This window comes from Neoarius graeffei, chromosome 28 (assembly GCF_027579695.1).
Source record: "Neoarius graeffei isolate fNeoGra1 chromosome 28, fNeoGra1.pri, whole genome shotgun sequence".
Classification (NCBI taxonomy): domain Eukaryota; kingdom Metazoa; phylum Chordata; class Actinopteri; order Siluriformes; family Ariidae; genus Neoarius; species Neoarius graeffei.
In genome coordinates, this window is record NC_083596.1 from 40,299,554 (window position 1) to 40,317,966 (window position 18,413).

The window sequence follows — 18,413 nt, forward strand, 5'->3', positions numbered from 1 at the left end:
ACCAAACGCACAAAAATGGATCTGCGCCTTATCTGTGTGTGTAGTGATATTTGTACAGGTCTTCAACCTTCCTGTCTTATCAACAGCCTAATGAGCCCACATTACCCTATGTAAAGCCCATCAGGTTAGCGCATCTGGTATGGCTGCCAAATGCAAGATGTTCATGCAATTCTGATGAGACTCATCTAAAACATTTACATAAATTTAACCTGATTAACCCACGAACATTAATTCACGAGACTCTCCGAACGCAGACCTAGTCCAGCCAAGATGAAGGGCCGAGAGAGAGAGGACGCTAAGAGCTACTCGAGAGGCCAGATTGCTTCCACAAACAATACCTGGTATGCAAAGGGACTTGTTCTTTTCGATCACAGCTTGATGATCATGTTTTGAGCCACCGGGATCTCTAGGCAAAATTATGAACGCAGGTATCTCGAGTGAGCTCAAAACTTCTCTTCCAATCAAATTAATTTGCCATCACCCAACATTTATTGATGTCCAGACAGTATAATCTAATACTGCTGAAAATGCTCTGGCCTCCAGTCACCAGATCTCTCCGAATTAAATCTGCCATACGACGATGACTTTAATATGTCACGCTGTCAATAAAGCTACAAGAGAAGATGTTAATGGATGCATGTTTAAGTTAGTGCTGCTTCTAAACTGCTGGGCTGTAAAGTATTTCGAATCAAGTGTAAGAAACAAAAAAACAAAAACACAACTGTACATGATGGTGGAGGAAAACGATCAGCGATTTTGACACAAAGAGGAGTTACTGTTACCAAACTGAAGTTTAATTTTTTTTTTTTTTATTATGAGTATTATACAGTGGTGCTTGAAAATTTATGAACCCTTTAGAATTTTCTATATTTCTACATAAATAGGACCGAAAACATCATCAGATTTTCACACAAGTCCTAAAAGTAGATAAAGAGAACCCAGTTAAACAAATGAGACAAAAATATTATACTTGGTCATTTATTTATTGAGGAAAATGATCCAATATTACATATCTGTGAGTGGCAAAAGTATGTGAACCTCTAGGATTAGCAGTTAATTTGAAGGTGAAATTAGAGTCAGGTGTTTTCAATCAATGGGATGACAATCAGGTGTGAGTGGGCACCCTGTTTTATTTAAAGATCTTTCAAAGTCTGATCTTCACAACACGTTTGTGGAAGTGTATCATGGCACGAACAAAGGAGATTTCTGAGGACCTCAGACAAAGTGTTGTTGATGCTCATCAGGCTGGAAAAGGTTACAAAACCATCTCTAAAGAGTTTGGACTCCACCAATCCACAGTCAGACAGATTGTGTACAAATGCAGGAAATTCAAGACCATTGTTACCCTCCCCAGGAGTGGTCGACCAACAAAGATCACTCCAAGAGCAAGGCGTGTAATAGTTGGCGAGATCACAAAGGACCCCAGGGTAACTTCTAAGCAACTGAAGGCCTCTCTCACATTGGCTCATGTTAATGTTCATGAGTCCACCATCAGGTGAACACTGAACAACAATGGTGTGCATGTCAGAGTTGCAAGGAGAAAGCCACTGCTCTCCAAAAAGAACATTGCTGTTCGTCTGCAGTTTGCTAAAGATCACGTGGACAAGCCAGAAGGCTACTGGAAAAATGTTTTGTGGATGAATGAGACCAAAATAGAACTTTTTGGTTTAAATGAGAAGCGTTACATTTGGAGAAAAGAAAACACTGCATTCCAGCATAAGAACCTTATCCCATCTGTGAAACATGGTGGTGGTAGTATCATGGTTTGGGCCTGTTTTGCTGCATCTGGGCCAGGACAGCTTGCCATCATTGATGGAACAATGAATTCTGAATTATACCAGCGAATTCTAAAGGAAAATGTCAGGACATCTGTCCATGAACTGAATCTCAAAAGAAGGTGGGTCATGCAGCAAGACAACGACCCTAAGCACACAAGTCGTTCTACCAAAGAATGGTTAAAGAAGAATAAAGTTAATGTTTTGGAATGACCAAGTCAAAGTCCTGACCTTAATCCAATCAAAATGTTGTGGAAGGACCTGAAGCGAGCAGTTCATGTGAGGAAACCCACCAACATCCCAGAGTTGAAGCTGTTCTGTACGGAGGAACAGGCTAAAATTCCTCCAAGCCGGTGTGCAGGACTGATCAACAGTTACCAGAAACGTTTAGTTGCAATTATTGCTGCACAAGGGGGTCACATCAGATACTGAAAGCAAAGGTTCACATACTTTTGCCACTCACAGATATGTAATACTGGATCATTTTCCTCAATAAATAAATGACCAAGTGTAATATTTTTGTCTCATTTGTTTAACTGGGTTCTCTTTATCTACTTTTAGGACTTGTGTGAAAATCTGATGATGTTTTAGATCATATTTATGCAGAAATATAGAAAATTCTAAAGGGTTCACAAACTTTCAAGCACCACTGTATATAAAATTAATTCATAGAAAAATCTAAACAAAAAAGATATAATGCTTCAGTGGTTTTACACTGTGCTGCGCACTTAGTCTTAATGTTGTCTAAAATTGCACCATAGTGATAGTGTTTTGACAGGGTAGTGTAATGACTTCAGGACACCTTCATAGCCCCCAGGTGAGTGTCTTCAGACACCTCAATGAATTCAAAACTCATAACGCATCGCTCCAGCCAAAAACACGAAAAGCAAAATGTTGCCTTTGGGGTTTGAAATAAACCCTAAGACTCTGTTTTCCCAATCCAACTCATATTGGTTTATTAAAAAAAAAAAAAAAAAAAGGGAGCAGAATCAAATCACTGTTTTTCACCACAACAGCTGGCAAATATGAAATAACATAAAAACAACAGGTTTGTCAGATTGACACAGCCTAGCAATTCCTTCATCATTCATAACTACAACTAGAATATGAAGCATGTACAGTGGTGCTTGAAAGTTTGTGAACCCTTTAGAATTTTCTATATTGCTGCATAAATATGACCTACAGTAAAACATCGTCAGATGTTCACACAAGTAGATAAAGAGAACCCAGTTAAACAAATGAGACAAAAATATTATACTTGGTCATTTATTTATTGAGGAAAATGATCCAATATTACATATCTGTGAGTGGCAAAAGTATGTGAACCTTTGCTTTCAGTATCTGGTGTGACCCCCTTGTGCAGCAATAACTGCAACTAAACGTTTGCGGTAACTGTTGATCAGTCCTGCACACCGGCTTGGAGGAATTTTAGCCCGTTCCTCCGTACAGAACAGCTTCAACTCTGGGATGTTGGTGGGTTTCCTCACATGAACTGCTCGCTTCAGGTCCTTCCACAACATTTTGATTGGATTAAGGTCAGGACTTTGACTTGGCCATTCCAAAACATTAACTTTATTCTTCTTTAACCATTCTTTGGTAGAACGACTTGTGTGCTTAGGGCCGTTGTCTTGCTGCATGACCCACCTTCTTTTGAGATTCAGTTCATGGACAGATGTCCTGACATTTTCCTTTAGAATTCGCTGGTATGATTCAGAATTCATTGTTCCATCAATGATGGCAAGCCGTCCTGGCCCAGATGCAGCAAAACAGGCCCAAACCATGACACTACCACCACCATGTTTCACAGATGGGATAAGGTTCTTATGCTGGAATGCAGTGATTTCCTTTCTCCAAACATAACGCTTCTCATTTAAACCAAAAAGTTCTATTTTGGTCTCATCCGTCCACAAAACATTTTTCCAATAGCCTTCTGGCTTGTCCATGTGATCTTTAGCAAACTGCAGACGAGCAGCAATGTTCTTTTTGGAGAGCAGTGGCTTTCTCCTGCCATGCACACCATTGTTGTTCAGTGTTCTCCTGATGGTGGACTCATGAACATTAGCCAATGTGAGAGAGGCCTTCAGTTGCTTAGAAGTTACCCTGGGGTCCTTTGTGAGCTCGCCGACTATTACGCGCCTTGCTCTTGGAGTGATCTTTGTTGGTCGATCACTCCTGGGGAGAGTAACAATGGTCTTGAATTTCCTCCATTTGTACACAATCTGTCTGACTGTGGATTGGTGGAGTCCAGACTCTTTAGAGATGGTTTTGTAACCTTTTCCAGCCTGATGAGCATCAACAACACTTTTTCTGAGGTCCTCAAAAATCTTTTGTTCGTGCCATGATGCACTTCCACAAACGTGTGTTGTGAAGCTCAGACTTTGATAGATCCCTGTTCTTTAAATAAAACAGGGTGCCCACTCACACCTGATTTTCATCCCATTGATTGAAAACACCTGACTCTAATTTCACCTTCAAATTAACTGCTAATCCTAGGGGTTCACATACTTTTGCCACTCACAGATATGTAATACTGGATCATTTTCCTCAATAAATAAATGACCAAGTAAAATGTTTGTGTCTCATTTGTTTAACTGGGTTCTCTTTATCTACTTTTAGGACTTGTGTGAAAATCTGATGTTTCAGGTCATATTTATGCAGATATATAGAAAATGCTAAAGGGTTCACAAACTTTCAAGCACCACTGTAGTATTTACTCCTGGACCTGTTGAATCTGAACAATTAATGTTCCAGAATCCAAATCACTGTGGTCATAAATTCTTCTTGTCCACCAAACACCACTTGATCTTCTTCTACCTCATCATGGGCACTGATCCTCACTGCAGTGATTGATGTATGATAAAAACATGATGTCCATAGGCCACATGTTAAGCACTGCGAAAAATATGGAGTGTGAAAATAACACATGCATCTTTGTCATTTGAACAAAATGATCAGAGGTGGACAGAGTACCCAACTTCATTACTTAAGCCAAAGTACAGATCCCACCGGTCAAATGTTACTCCGATACAAGTGAAAGTTGTCCAGTCAAATTTTTACTTAAGTTAAACTAGTACTGAAGTACTTGCTTTTAAAAATACTTAAGTATTAAAAGTACATTTTCTGTCAATGCATTGTTGCATTATTGCCACAACGCTTACAAAACCTAAATGCCGCGATCAAGGACAGAAATGTGAATTCACAAAATGAACGCATGCTGTGCCATCATGGTGGTTTAACGTTAAGCTAGCTAGTCAGTGAAGCTCCACCTGACATGCTAGCAAACACTTTTCAAACTCGAAATCATATGTCGCTAACGCTACTAGAAAAGAAAGATTTCTACATTGTTTATTTGGCAAAGATGATGCTAAAACATATTTCTGAAAGGACTTCAGATAAGTTAACGTTATTCATGTTAGCATAACTCCGTTTTTACATGCTAACTAACAGTGTCCAAGTTAACTAGCTGTGTTAACGTTAGCCGTGGACAAGGCTACGGCAACTTGGCAGGCAAATCCATAGAAAGTCATTTGACGAACCAGACTGCAGAGCTACGTTTGCAACGTTATCGCTAGCTCTAAAAGCACAGACAACTTCATTGCAAGCTTTCTCTTGGAATAAAACGTTTATATACCTCGATATGCTTCCGCAGGTTGGACGGCGAGTTTTTGTAGGCCGTGATGTGGCTCGTTTTCGGCAAACAAAGCAAGCATTTAAAACAAAACGAATCTTTAATCCTTTCAGAAAACTGAAACATGGGTTCGAGGTATGGCCATGGGTGTGAATTCTCCAGAAGAACCGCCTCCTTTCATTCTGCCATCAACTGATTGTGTTAAATAACACTGCTGAGAAATCACTGAACTTGATTTTATACAGTCTATGGACGTGACGTGACCCTAGTGATTACTGACAGGCTGTCTCAGACCCCGTCCACACGTAGCCGGGTATCTGCTAAATCGAAGATATTTTTCTATGTTTTGGCCTGTCATCCACATGAAAACACATCAAAAACGAATATTTAAAAAAACTCCGGGCAAAGTGAAGATTTTTGAAAACTCCGTGTATGCCTTTTCGTGTAGACAGAGATAACCAGAGTTTTACGTTTTAGAACGTCACAATCTGCGCCAAAAAAATGACAACAAATCTGCCCTGACGTCAAACGTGCGACCTTTGTTTACTGCAGAAGCCAGATTAGGCATGGACAAAGAGTAATGGATTGGAGTAGTGCCTTGAAAGCGTTAATTATTGTGCAGGTGCTATTTACATGTTTAATTTTAGAAGCCCAACTACTGACAAGATTCCCAATCAACGTTTTCTTGCGTCTTTTGAAGTTTATACTCCAAAATTGTGTTTAGAAGCAATTCCGTCTCCGAGTCTGTCCAGACGAACGAGCTTGGCGCCATGTTTTATGTTTAGGCGGAAGTGACGCCAACAGAGGGCTATTCTGATGTGATTAGGGGGTAGGATTTGGGGAAATAATGCCATCTACAGGTTTGGAATGCTTATGAATGTGATTGAAAACGCAGATGTTCGGTTATGTGTGGAAGGGATTTTTTTCGAAGACGAGGTGGTGTGGATAAAACATTTTTATAAATGGAGGGGGGGAAAATGTTCGGTTTTAAAAATACCCGGCTACGTGTGTACATGGCCTCAGTGTCACCTGCGAGAAAACCAATCATGTTTTAGAAAAGAAAACAAAAAACATCCACTTTCAAAGCTGTTTCGTAGTAACGAGAACCTGGATAGAAATGTAGTGGAGTGAAAAAGTGCGATGTTTGCCTTTCAAATGTCGTAAAGTTAAAGGAACAGTCCACCGTACTTCCATAATGAAATATGCTCTTATCTGAATTGAGACGAGCTGCTCCGTACCTCCCCGAGCTTTGCGCGACCTCCCAGTCAGTCAGACGCGCTGTCACTCCTGTTAGCAATGTAGCTAGGCTCAGTATGGCCAATGGTATTTTTTGGGGCTGTAGTTAGATGCGACCAAACTCTTCCGCGTTTTTCCTGTTTACATAGGTTTATATGACCAGTGATATGAAACAAGTTCAGTTACACAAATTGAAACGTAGCGATTTTCTATGCTATGGAAAGTCCGCACTATAATGACAGTCGTACTAACACCTTCTGCGCGCTTCAGTAGCACGTTGATATCTGAGCTCCATATCAGTGTGCTGTCGAAGCGCGCAGAAGGTGTTAGTACGCCTGTCATTATAGTGTGGACTTTCCATAGCATAGAAAATCGCCACGTTTCAATTTGTGTAACTGAACTTGTTTCATGTCACTGGTCATATAAACCTATGTAAACAGGAAAAACGCGGAAGAGTTTGGTCGCATCTAACTACAGCCCCAAAAAATACCATTGGCCATACTCAGCCTAGCTACATTGCTAACAAGAGTGACAGCGCGTCTGACTGCGTCTGACTGACTGGGAGGTCGCGCAAAGCTCGGAGAGGTACGGAGCAGCTCGTCTCAATTCAGAGAAGAGCATATTTCATTATGGAAGTACGGTGGACTGTTCCTTTAAAGTCAGAAGTTTCCAAACAAATAAAAAAAAATACTCAAGTAAAGTACAGATACGCAAAAAGTGTACTTAAGTACAGTACTCGAGTAAATGTACTTCGTTACTGTCCATCTCTGAAAATAACCAGCGTGTGTGCGCGTGTGTGGGCATGTATGACTTTCATATCACCTGCAGTCAGGTTTAGCATTAAATATTGGCAAAGCCTGATGTTTTTGGGTTGATGTATTTAAAAAACAAACAAACAACCTGCAGCTAATCATTGCAGTATTAAAATTTTGTTCGGTTCAGTCTTCTGACTAGTTCACATTCTTCTTGGCTGGAAATGTTTAAAAAAAAAAAAAAAAAAAAACCTTTATGGCTCTATTTTAGTGCTGCATGGCTAGATTACGCAAACAAGCCACTTCAGGACCAAATGGGTGGCAGAGTGGCTGGTAGTGAGTAACGCTGTGGGTCTGACTACATCAACAGTCCTGCAAGCAGAATGTTCAGACCGTTCTCCGAGGACAGTGACGAAAAGTATTTAGAAAGCTTGATTTTATTAATCATTAAAGGAGAACTAAAGTCATTTTTAAACTTGCTTTATTTCTTAATTAACGTGTTATTCAATTACATTTTCGGTTTTAGTAACCTTATATCGTGACTCGTCTTGGCAACTAATTGCAATTAAATATTATACTTATCGGCCTATTCGGTTTTTAGCCGTGTTGAATTTAGTTCGTTTGGTCCACGGCAGGCGTCGCTTATCCGCGCGATCTTCACGAGACTTGTGCGAGACTTCGAAACGTGAAGAAGTGTCAGCCAGGTGTCGGTGCCGCCATTTTGAAAACCGTTTTCCGAATGAAATATTGCACAAAAACGAGTTTATATGACGATTCCTGCCTACTTTTTTCAAACTATCCTGATTGCTATCAAAACAAACAAGGCTTCCGGCTTGATCACAAAGAGGGCGCGCGCGTCTTTTGACAACACTGGTCACTTGGATTTCCGCTGTCTCGCACAGGTTTCAACGGCCTTTACGGCCGTTGCTTTGACATATGGACTGATATATTACAGAGCGTATTTCAAAAACTCATAACTTGCTATAGCAGCGACAAAATAGCCAACAAAAATGCATTCCGATATTTAATAAAATGAGAGAATTTTGATGAAAATTTTGCCTTCAGTCCTCCTTTAATTTGTTAATTTCACATTTATTACAGTGTGAAAATCTTTCGATGAACCATGGATATTAATGGTATATACTAATTAAACCTGTGACGTTTACATTCATATCTCAATATGAACTCAACAGAATTTTAAAACGATCAACAATGCAGTTCTAAGTGCAACCCAGGATGCAATTAAAACAGATTTCATTCTAATCTCTCAACTAATAGGTGATGATAAAATGCTTGTGATCGATGACAGCCAAAGTTGGTGCAAAACTATAATCCATGGTGCAGCAGCACTCTGTTGCTCTAAATTAGGAAGAGATTGAAGACAAAATGGCTGTCTTGGCTGCACAGGCGATTGCTCTAAGACAACGAGGGAGGCTCAGCCTCCTCTAAAAATGACGAACATCGTGTAGGATGAATTGTGCTAGGCTTATGTTATAGCCGACCTTATAACACTGCTATTTCAGATCCAGAATCATAGAAATATATGTGCTCAACCCAACTACAGTGCAAAATCATTCCCTTATAACTTTAATGTGTGTGTGAGTTTTTCCCCCTCGTGACAGCGCGATGCAGCCCAGCCTCAGTGCACTTCAATGGCATTTGGGAGCTATGCGCTTTTCAGTCTCAAAACGCAAGACGATTATTGGACAAATACTGCGAAACCGCACGCCCACGGAGTCCCACGGACTCCCAGCCTCAGTGGACTTCAACGGCATTTGGGAGCGATGCGCTTTTCAATATCAAAATGCAAGACGGTTATTGGACAAATACTGCGAAAATGCCCGCCTACGGACTCCGAGCCTCACATGGGAGGGACATGGCAGTTTCCGCGAGGAGACTGGTGATTGGTGAAAGCGGCCGGATATTTTCTTTGATTGACAGCTCGTTTCAAATATAGACAGGCAGCGGTGAATCTCAGTTCAGTCCCATGCGGATTCGCAAGTGCTGTGGTGTATTGTAAGAGATCAGCTTACATTTCGATTTCATTCATTACCTACGGTTTCTACCAGCTTTTTAGTTTGTATATATTTTCATTGTAAATAAAGTGTAAATATAGTGTTGTCAAGTTTGCTATCTTAGTTCCAGAAATTTCGTTTATTTGAGTGACTGAACTTGAACTTGAGGGGGCTAGTCAGCTAGCAAGAAAGCTGCGCACGGATGCCAAGCATTGCTGATTTAATTTTGGCGAAGCCATTTGGCAGTCTTCCTTTCGAGGAAAAAATTAAAATTAAAGAGCAGGGTAGACCAACGCCTCAAATTGACTTGGTGAAAAAGGTAGGGAATAATACTCGTTCCTTTCAGCTCTCCTGGTACGAGAAAGTGAATTGGCTAACAGCAAGTGACCCACATCAACAACAGTAAATAGGCTACTTTAGTAATATGTCATGGATGGACCAAAAATATAGAATCTATTTAAAATGTTTATGCTGAGTATATTATATTGGAATATATATTTTTCTGGATATGAATTAAACACAGCTACAATTTGGAAAACATTTTTAAACAAAAACACAGCCGAGAACATTTCACACTACAGACCTGGATTAAAAGTGAAGGGTTATCAAAATTGTCAATAAAACATTTCTCAGTCAAAATAAGTAAAATATAGGGAAAGTGTCATTGAATGAAATGTGTGGCACCCAGCTCTACTGCTGAGGTTCCTGACAAAGAGCTGCTTTCAATAATGATCAATTTTTAAACAACATGCCACAATTTTAAAATATAAAATGTTAAAATATACCCCCCCCCCAACACCACCATCATGTATATTGTACAGTAGGCTAATGGGCCAAAAGAACCTGTTATTTCACAGTTTGTGACGCTGCCAACAATCAGCCAGATCAGAGGCAAGAGTATGGGCAAAATTGATGTTTTTTCTTTTAAAATCTGGAAATATTGTAACCGACCAGCCTCCCCTGTTTGAAAGACTACCAGCCGCCACTGCTCGGCTGTAACTCATGGCCTGGTGGGTGTATAGGTTCCAGTGTATATACAGTGGCACTTCAAAGTTTGTGAACCCTTTAGAATTTTCTATATTTCTGCATAAATATGATCCGAAACATCATCAGATTTTCACACAAGTCCTAAAAGTACAACCCCGATTCCAAAAAAGTTGGGACAAAGTACAAATTGTAAATAAAAATGGAATGCAATGATGTGGAAGTTTCAAAATTCCATATTTTATTCAGAATAGAACATAGATGACATATCAAATGTTTAAACTGAGAAAATTTCTGTTTTGCTGCATCTGGGCCAGGACGGCTTGCCATCATTGATGGAACAATGAATTCTGAATTATACCAGCAAATTCTAAAGGAAAATGTCAGGACGTCTGTCCATGAACTGAATCTCAAGAGAAGGTGGGTCATGCAGCAAGACAACGACCCTAAGCACACAAGTCGTTCTACCAAAGAATGGTTAAAGAAGAATAAAGTTAATGTTTTGGAATGGCCAAGTCAAAGTCCTGACCTTAATCCAATGGAAATGTTGTGGAAGGACCTGAAGCGAGCAGTTCATGTGAGGAAACCCACCAACATCCCAGAGTTGAAGCTGTTCTGTACGGAGGAACGGGCTAAAATTCCTCCAAGCCGGTGTGCAGGACTGATCAACAGTTACCGCAAACGTTTAGTTGCAGTTATTGCTGCACAAGGGGGTCACACCAGATACTGAAAGCAAAGGTTCACATACTTTTGCCATTCACAGATATGTAATATTGGATCATTTTCCTCAATAAATAAATGACCAAGTATAATATTTTTGTCTCATTTGTTTAACTGGGTTCTCTTTATCTACTTTTAGGACTTGTGTGAAAATCTGATGTTTTAGGTCATATTTATGCAGAAATATAGAAAATTCTAAAGGGTTCACAAACTTTCAAGCACCACTGTATGCATCAGTAAGTCCAAAAAAAACCTCGCACACCAAAACATTTTGCCTTTCGCTTGGGAGCACTCTATACCTCCTTTCTTTCTTCTGTGATGTATTAAAAGTCCGCTGCTCTCAGTATCAGTATGTGACGGTGTGCGAGTTCTTCTTTTGACTGACTGACAAATAAGAAACAGCACAGGAAAATTTTGAGCATATTGTACACTAAAGAGCATATAATTTCAACCTGTCCCCATGCACTTAATCTTTCTTTTGATTTGATGACCGTGCATGTGTAAATGAAAACGATTCAAATTTTATGGTGGCATGGTGGTGTAGTGGTTAGCGCTGTCGCCTCACAGCAAGAAGGTCCTGGGTTCGAGCCCCGGGGCCGGCGAGGGCCTTTCTGTGTGGAGTTTGCATGTTCTCCCCGTGTCCGCGTGGGTTTCCTCCGGGTGCTCCGGTTTCCCCCACAGTCCAAAGACATGCAGGTTAGGTTAACTGGTGACTCTAAATTGAGCGTAGGTGTGAATGTGAGTGTGAATGGTTGTCTGTGTCTATGTGTCAGCCCTGTGATGACCTGCCGACTTGTCCAGGGTGTACCCCGCCTTTCACCCGTAGTCAGCTGGGATAGGCTCCAGCTTGCCTGCGACCCTGTAGAACAGGATAAAGCGGCTAGAGATGAGATGAGATGAGGATGGACTAGAATAGAACAGAAGAAAATAGAATAGCACAGAACAGCAATCAAATATACCCTGCAATGAGAGGCTCCGATTGAAATTATGGATTCTCTAAGGTGGCTGCATATCTTAAAAAAAAAAGAGTACTACGCCAGTCACCGAAGAGAATCCGTAATTCTGGGTGCCTCTCAGTGCATTGTATATTTGATTTTTATTCTATCCACATTCATTAGACATGAGCAAATCACACGCTCTGATTGGCTACACTACTACTAGGATATCAGCTCATATACCGTGAATAAAGAAAAACAATATAGCAGAGCACATCAAGTTAGATATAGCACTTTGTTAACAAGTATGCAAAAGAAACAGAAATAGCTAAAGAATATAGTCGTGTGCCCCCCCCCAAACTATCGCCTGTTCCAAACTCCAGCCCAGTCGGTGGCGTCAAACCGCCACAAACCCTAAAGAAGAAGAAAATAATTTCGGAGCATGTTACTGAACCAACTGAGGACGAAATTAAAAACTCTACTTGAAAACAAAACCCCAAAAAATACAAAAGCAACAAAATATGGAATAAAAGTATTGGTGGGAACGGATCTTTTTTTTTTTTACTTTTCAAGAATTATCATCGTATTTTTCACAAATTGCTTCTCATCATTTTGCCAGTTTGTTGACATTCTAAGCGGAAAGGATTTTGTCAGATGTCTTGGACAAAGTTTTTATTTATCGAATTTGCAAAAAATATAAATAATGCTCTGTTTCTCAAAATCCAGTCAACGTGGACAGAATAAAGCAGTTATTACACTCAATTTCATCATATATGGCTTATAGCCGACTGGGTGCGACGCGCCTTGTCGGCTGTCAGCTCATGTACGATTCGATTTGGTGGAATAACTCTTATTTTTTTCGCGGTCCAGTTTCCATCAAATCCTGCGCTCCGATTGGCTGGCGAGCAGGTCCGTATCGTACGATACGGACCCCGGTTACGGACCTCTGGCGACTCGCTCGTTCACAACAACAACAAACATAGTAGCATTTTTTGTCAACATTTATCTTTTTTTTTTTATAAGATTTATTTATAAGATTATCAAAAATCTTATAAATTTTTGCCAGCATTTCTCAGGAGAACAGCATTAATTTTACAGCATGGATAGTGATAACGACAGTGTTCACAGCGAAAGCGAGTTTTACTACCCTGAGGAAGAAGAAATAAAAGAAAACATTTCAGGAGAAAGCTAAAAACCTCTAACTGTTGCTAACGCCGAGCAAAAACATGGCTGAATCCTGAATGACTCAGTTTTGTATAAATAGGGGACTACATAGACGGTAAAATGTAGGTGTTTTTCCTGCCATGGAAGTGCACTTGTATACCGAGGAGGAAGCAATTTGCATTACAGCCGTGAATGAGGATTCAAAATGGCGTCTCGGCTCGGTTTTCCCTTTCGGGCGCTCTCGTTTTCTGTTAGAATTTGGTAAAGAAAAAAATAAATGTATTATTTACCAGCTTAAGGTCGGTCCGTATGGTGAAATACCGTGACCTCGGCCTTGAATACTGACCTTGGCCCAGAGGACCTCGCTCAGTACTTTCAAGACCTCGGTCACGGTATTTCACGATACGGACCTCCCAGCTTATATCCAGGGGCAAAGACAGGTTTTTAATTTGGGCACCATGGCAAGCGTAGCAAGCCAAAAAAATTTTTTTTTTTTACTATTTTCGCACGTAGCATGCCGAAAATTTTTGACGCATCATTTTTAGTAATTTTTTTAACCAATTATAAATATATCGAGCAATAAAAATAATAGAAATTACATAATCATGTGCAAGTATAAAGTAGTGCTGTATCTAAAAAGTCAAAAGTTTTCTCCAACATTCTGAATAAATAAAGATAAAAATAGTTCATGAATTTTTTATATGCATGAAAAATGGGAAACAATATGTAATATCAATCTATTTGCACAAGAGTATGGGCAGCAGAGAACTTTAAAATCTCAAACAGTGAAACAATGATCTAGAACAATCAAAATATCAAAAATATGACATATATGCATCTGTCTAAATTAAGCTATTGATACATATCGAAAAAGCTAGAATATGTCAATTCAATAATATATCAATTAAAATAAAACAAGATATCAATATTTAACCTCCTAGGGCTTAGCGGTCACATGCGTGGACAGCACTTTATGGAAATTCGGAACGAGAATCCACATATGTGGACATACTTTTTCTCTAAAAGTACATCTTATCAAAAGATGATGCTTAGTTTTTATTCTAATCAGGTTCTAATAAGCCCAAATAGCAAAGAGAAATAAAAAATGCATGTAAAAAAAACAGCTTGGGCCTTAGGAGGATAATATAACCACATAAAATAGTTTGTAGTATGTCTTTACATATATTAATAATAGGTCCAGTAGTATAATTAGTATAACAGTCATTCAACAACACAATTGAAGTTATTACTCTTAGAATTATCACAAACCGACAGCCACATGTTATCATGAATCGTTGAGAATTTCACAACATAAACAAAGGAAGTATATTTTACGACATTCAGACGTCAGAGACTCAGACACGGTTTACGGTAATCGCTAGACGCATTTCATGTTCACTTCATGTTATGAAGCGACTGAACAATAAATTGAAATATATACGCCAAAAAATGACATTTAACAATAATTTAAAAATATTTTGGGTTCTCCACCCTTATGAAACAGGATTATTTCTTCTAATTTGGACAATTTTCGTATGTTCTATTTTGGGCCTTTTTTTTTTTAAAGATATTTTTTTGGGCTTTTTGCACCTTTATTGGATAGGACAGTGTAGAGACAGGAAATGAGCGGGAGAGAGAGAGACGGGAAGGGATCGGGAAATGACCTCGGGCCGGAATCGAACCCGGGTCGCCCGCATTCATGGTATGGCGCCTTAACCACCTGAGCCACGACGCCCCATTTTGGGCCTTTTGACAAGCCCGTAATTTGGGCGCCGTTATACGGTATGTAATTGGGGCTGTATTTGCCCTTGATATCCCTCATCAAAAAAATTCCAAACAAAAAGTGTTAAGATTGAATCTCGGCATAGACTCAGCGGGAGCAGCCATGTTTGTTGTTTACGTCGGTGTGACCTTCGACCTGCGCATGTGTCATGTCCCGTGCCATCGTCTGCATCGCTAGGCATGATCATGATGCATAGATCTACACACGCGGAAATGCTCGCGGAGCCACCGCTGTTACTCGAGTCGGCTGTATAGCTTGAAATTGTGACGTCAGTTCATGGTATAGACCCTTTTCACGTGACGTCACGACAAACGCGGCCGCCATTTTGGACATGAACTACCAGTAGTCTACCACAGCCAACAACGAGGAACGACGGCGAAGCATCGAAAGGAATATAGCCATCAAAGAAAGTTTTTACTTTCAGCAAGACTTCCATCATGCCATTATATTGTTGTGCACCTGGATGTAGTAACCATCAACACACAAGGCAAGATTTATCGTTTTATCGGATCCCGACAGATGCTGACCGACGGAGAAGATGGATGGTCTCTAAAATATTGGCAAAATGATGTTTATTGACATAGCAATCGTGTGTAACGGGAAGCATTTGCATATCCGAAGTGTTGTGTTTACATCAAAGATAAAATAAACCGATATGACAACGACTGCTGCTGCCAGGTTGGGGGGACAAACTAGTAGAAAGGTCGATTCTGGTCGATTCTGCTTTAAGGTAAGATGCATTTAATTATTCGTCTGCTGTGGGTTTGGAATCGGTAGCCTGACCGATTCGTTCATGTTTGTGGTGCCATTTGTTTGTTGACGCGTGTTGAAATGGAAGATTGGTTGTTGACATGATTTCCAGTGATGCTTTGGTGCTGCTGTGGATCAGATGTGTTGAGTAGCCTGACTGTTTTTATTTTTTCTTGCGTGTGGTATCATTGTTGACGCGAGGTTGTTTTTTGAACATGCCAATGTGGACACGATTTCCCCTGATGAGTTATGACTTCAGACGCGATGCGTGTGTGGAGTCCGCGTGATATGTGCGTAAGAGAGGCTTCTCATGTGTTTGGAGATCCGCGCTCTGAGACAAGCGCAAGCACCCCCCCCCCCCCCAAGGGAAAAAAAGGGACCTCCCGAAAATATCGGCATAGTTCGAACACTGGGTTGGAGAAAGTAATGGCAAATAGTGAGTGCACAAACCATAGAAGGTAAACTGTACACAGCGCCAGGGCAGTGTGATGGTATGTCTACTTTTAGATTGTGTTAGCTTATCAATGAACACACTCGTCGAGTTTCACGTCTTTACGACGGATACTTAAATGTGTGTTAGGTATTATTGTTGCAGTCTAAGCAGTCATTGTAGCAGCTAGATGAGCGAGAACCGAAAGGGTCTGTGCTATAAACCGTTATTTCTTCATGTCCAAAATGGCGGTCGCGTTTACGAAGGTCACGTGAGTGAAAAGGGTCTATAGCCAGGATATACCCTGACTGGCTCATACCACATCCATTTTTTTATGTCACGAGATACATTGGTTAATCAGTGGTGGAACTGTTTCATGTCAAGTGAGCCATCCTTGGCCAATCCCTGCACAGGATTTTTTTTTTTGATGAGGGGATATAAAACAGAATAGAACAGCATAGATAAAATGGAACAGAGTATCATAGAACAAATAAAATAGCACAGAAGAGTAGAAAAGAGCAGGATAAAACAAAAGAGCACAACCGAAGAGAACAGAATAGAAATGAAACTCCACCTTTCCTGTGGGCCCATGTGTAGGTAATCGGCACACTCCTCGCCATGGGCTGCTCCGCTCTCTCCATCACAGGCCTCCTGTCCATGAATGAGTCCTTCTGTGGGTGAACGTACTTGGGGAGGGCCTTGTAGAACCATGCACCAGAACGCTTCCACACCTGGAAGGATGGAGCGAGAGAGAGAAAACAAAAGGAGACAGAGAGAGAGAGAAAATCAGGCTGTATTGGAGAAAAACAGTGCAATGTAATATCTTTAGGGGAAACATGCATTACTATGATTCAGGGGGTTTAACACAGGCAGGAACCTGATGTAGCAAATAATGGACTAGTGTGAAGGAGTGCTGGGATTGGAGTAATGAGAACAGCCTGTACTGACAGCACAACCACTTTGTGTCTGTGGATTTTTTTTTTTTTCAATTTCGTTACAGTGGTGGAAATAACAAGCCATTGTTTTCAAAAGTTATTATATTTGTAAACCAGATCTGTGATGAGGGGGTCTTGTTTCCGCACAGGGACTGGACCCAACCATCACGGGCCACGAAAAATAATACAATTCCATCCAAAAACCCACAGTCTCACCCTAATACCAGGAGCCAGCAGCAGACAATGATGGATGTACAGCCAGGGCTTCTAATCAAAGCAGAAGGATGCTTCATGAATCAGTTACACCGACCCAAAATGGGCACTGCAGTTAAATCCTAACCAGTGATGGCCATCAAACTCTTTTGTAGAAAGCTTTCGTGTAAAATGCAGCTATACATACAGTACGAGTCAAAACACTGGACACTGCTCATTAGTGATTCCTATGAATGAGTAAGTGTGCCTAAACTTTTGACTAGTACTGTGTATAATGTAAGCGTGTTAAAAAATAGCTCGTGGTTCACTGTCAGGTCTGGCAGATGGCTATATAGTGACAGACAGCAGGTGCTAAAATGTCAGGGTTGATAGCAGCTGCTGCCATCGGCTTGGCAGGGACCATTACCCAGCTGGAACGACTCAGCAACCATCTCCATCACCCTAACCTCCAACCTGCTGTGAACCAGCCATGCTAATGCAAATGCGCGGTGCCTTGACACCTTGCCTTTTCTCAAAAACACTTTTGGGTACTTAAATGGGAACACCGTGCAAAAATTACCAGCTGTCATCACTTGCCAGATCAGTCCGGACCGAAACAAGTATTTAAAGCACATTTTTAAAATGTACCTAGCAGCACCATTTTGACAAGCAAGAGTTCATGACACCTTAGGGAAGGCGATATGATATACAGGACAAAATCTCAGTAAAGCTCATGGTCATAATTTATCGCGATATCAGTATTATATTTGTTTCAGATGTGACCGACAACTAGAAAAAGAAAGAAGGGAAGAAAGAGATACTTCTTCCTGGGCTTATATTTAAGAAGAGATGAAAGAAACCTGGTACAAACTGCCCCTGGATTCCAGTCATGAGGCTCATCACAAGTTAAGACTCCTGAATGTCACCAGTGTGGACAGTAAAACATGCACAAGATGATGTGAAACTTTAATACACTGAAAGAGCGCAATAAAAATATACCTGCAAGCAGCGATGATGGGGCCAAGCAGTTCAGCAGGGTATAGTTGCCATAGAAACCTCTGTCAAGGGCATGGCTCTATGCACTCACAGCAAGTGTCAAATAACCAAAGATTGC

General features: G+C 40.5%; 1 protein-coding gene across 3 annotated transcripts in view; it reads right to left on the reverse strand.

Moving 5' to 3' along the window:
* Window positions 1–18,413, reverse strand: part of doc2b (double C2-like domains, beta) — a 449,891-nt gene that overhangs the window by 337,120 nt on the left and 94,358 nt on the right. For all 3 annotated transcript variants that reach the window (XM_060912437.1, XM_060912435.1, XM_060912436.1), the window contains one exon: window positions 16,747–16,903. In XM_060912437.1, the coding sequence (XP_060768420.1) occupies window positions 16,747–16,903 (157 nt within the window). The remainder of the gene's footprint in view (window positions 1–16,746; window positions 16,904–18,413) is intronic.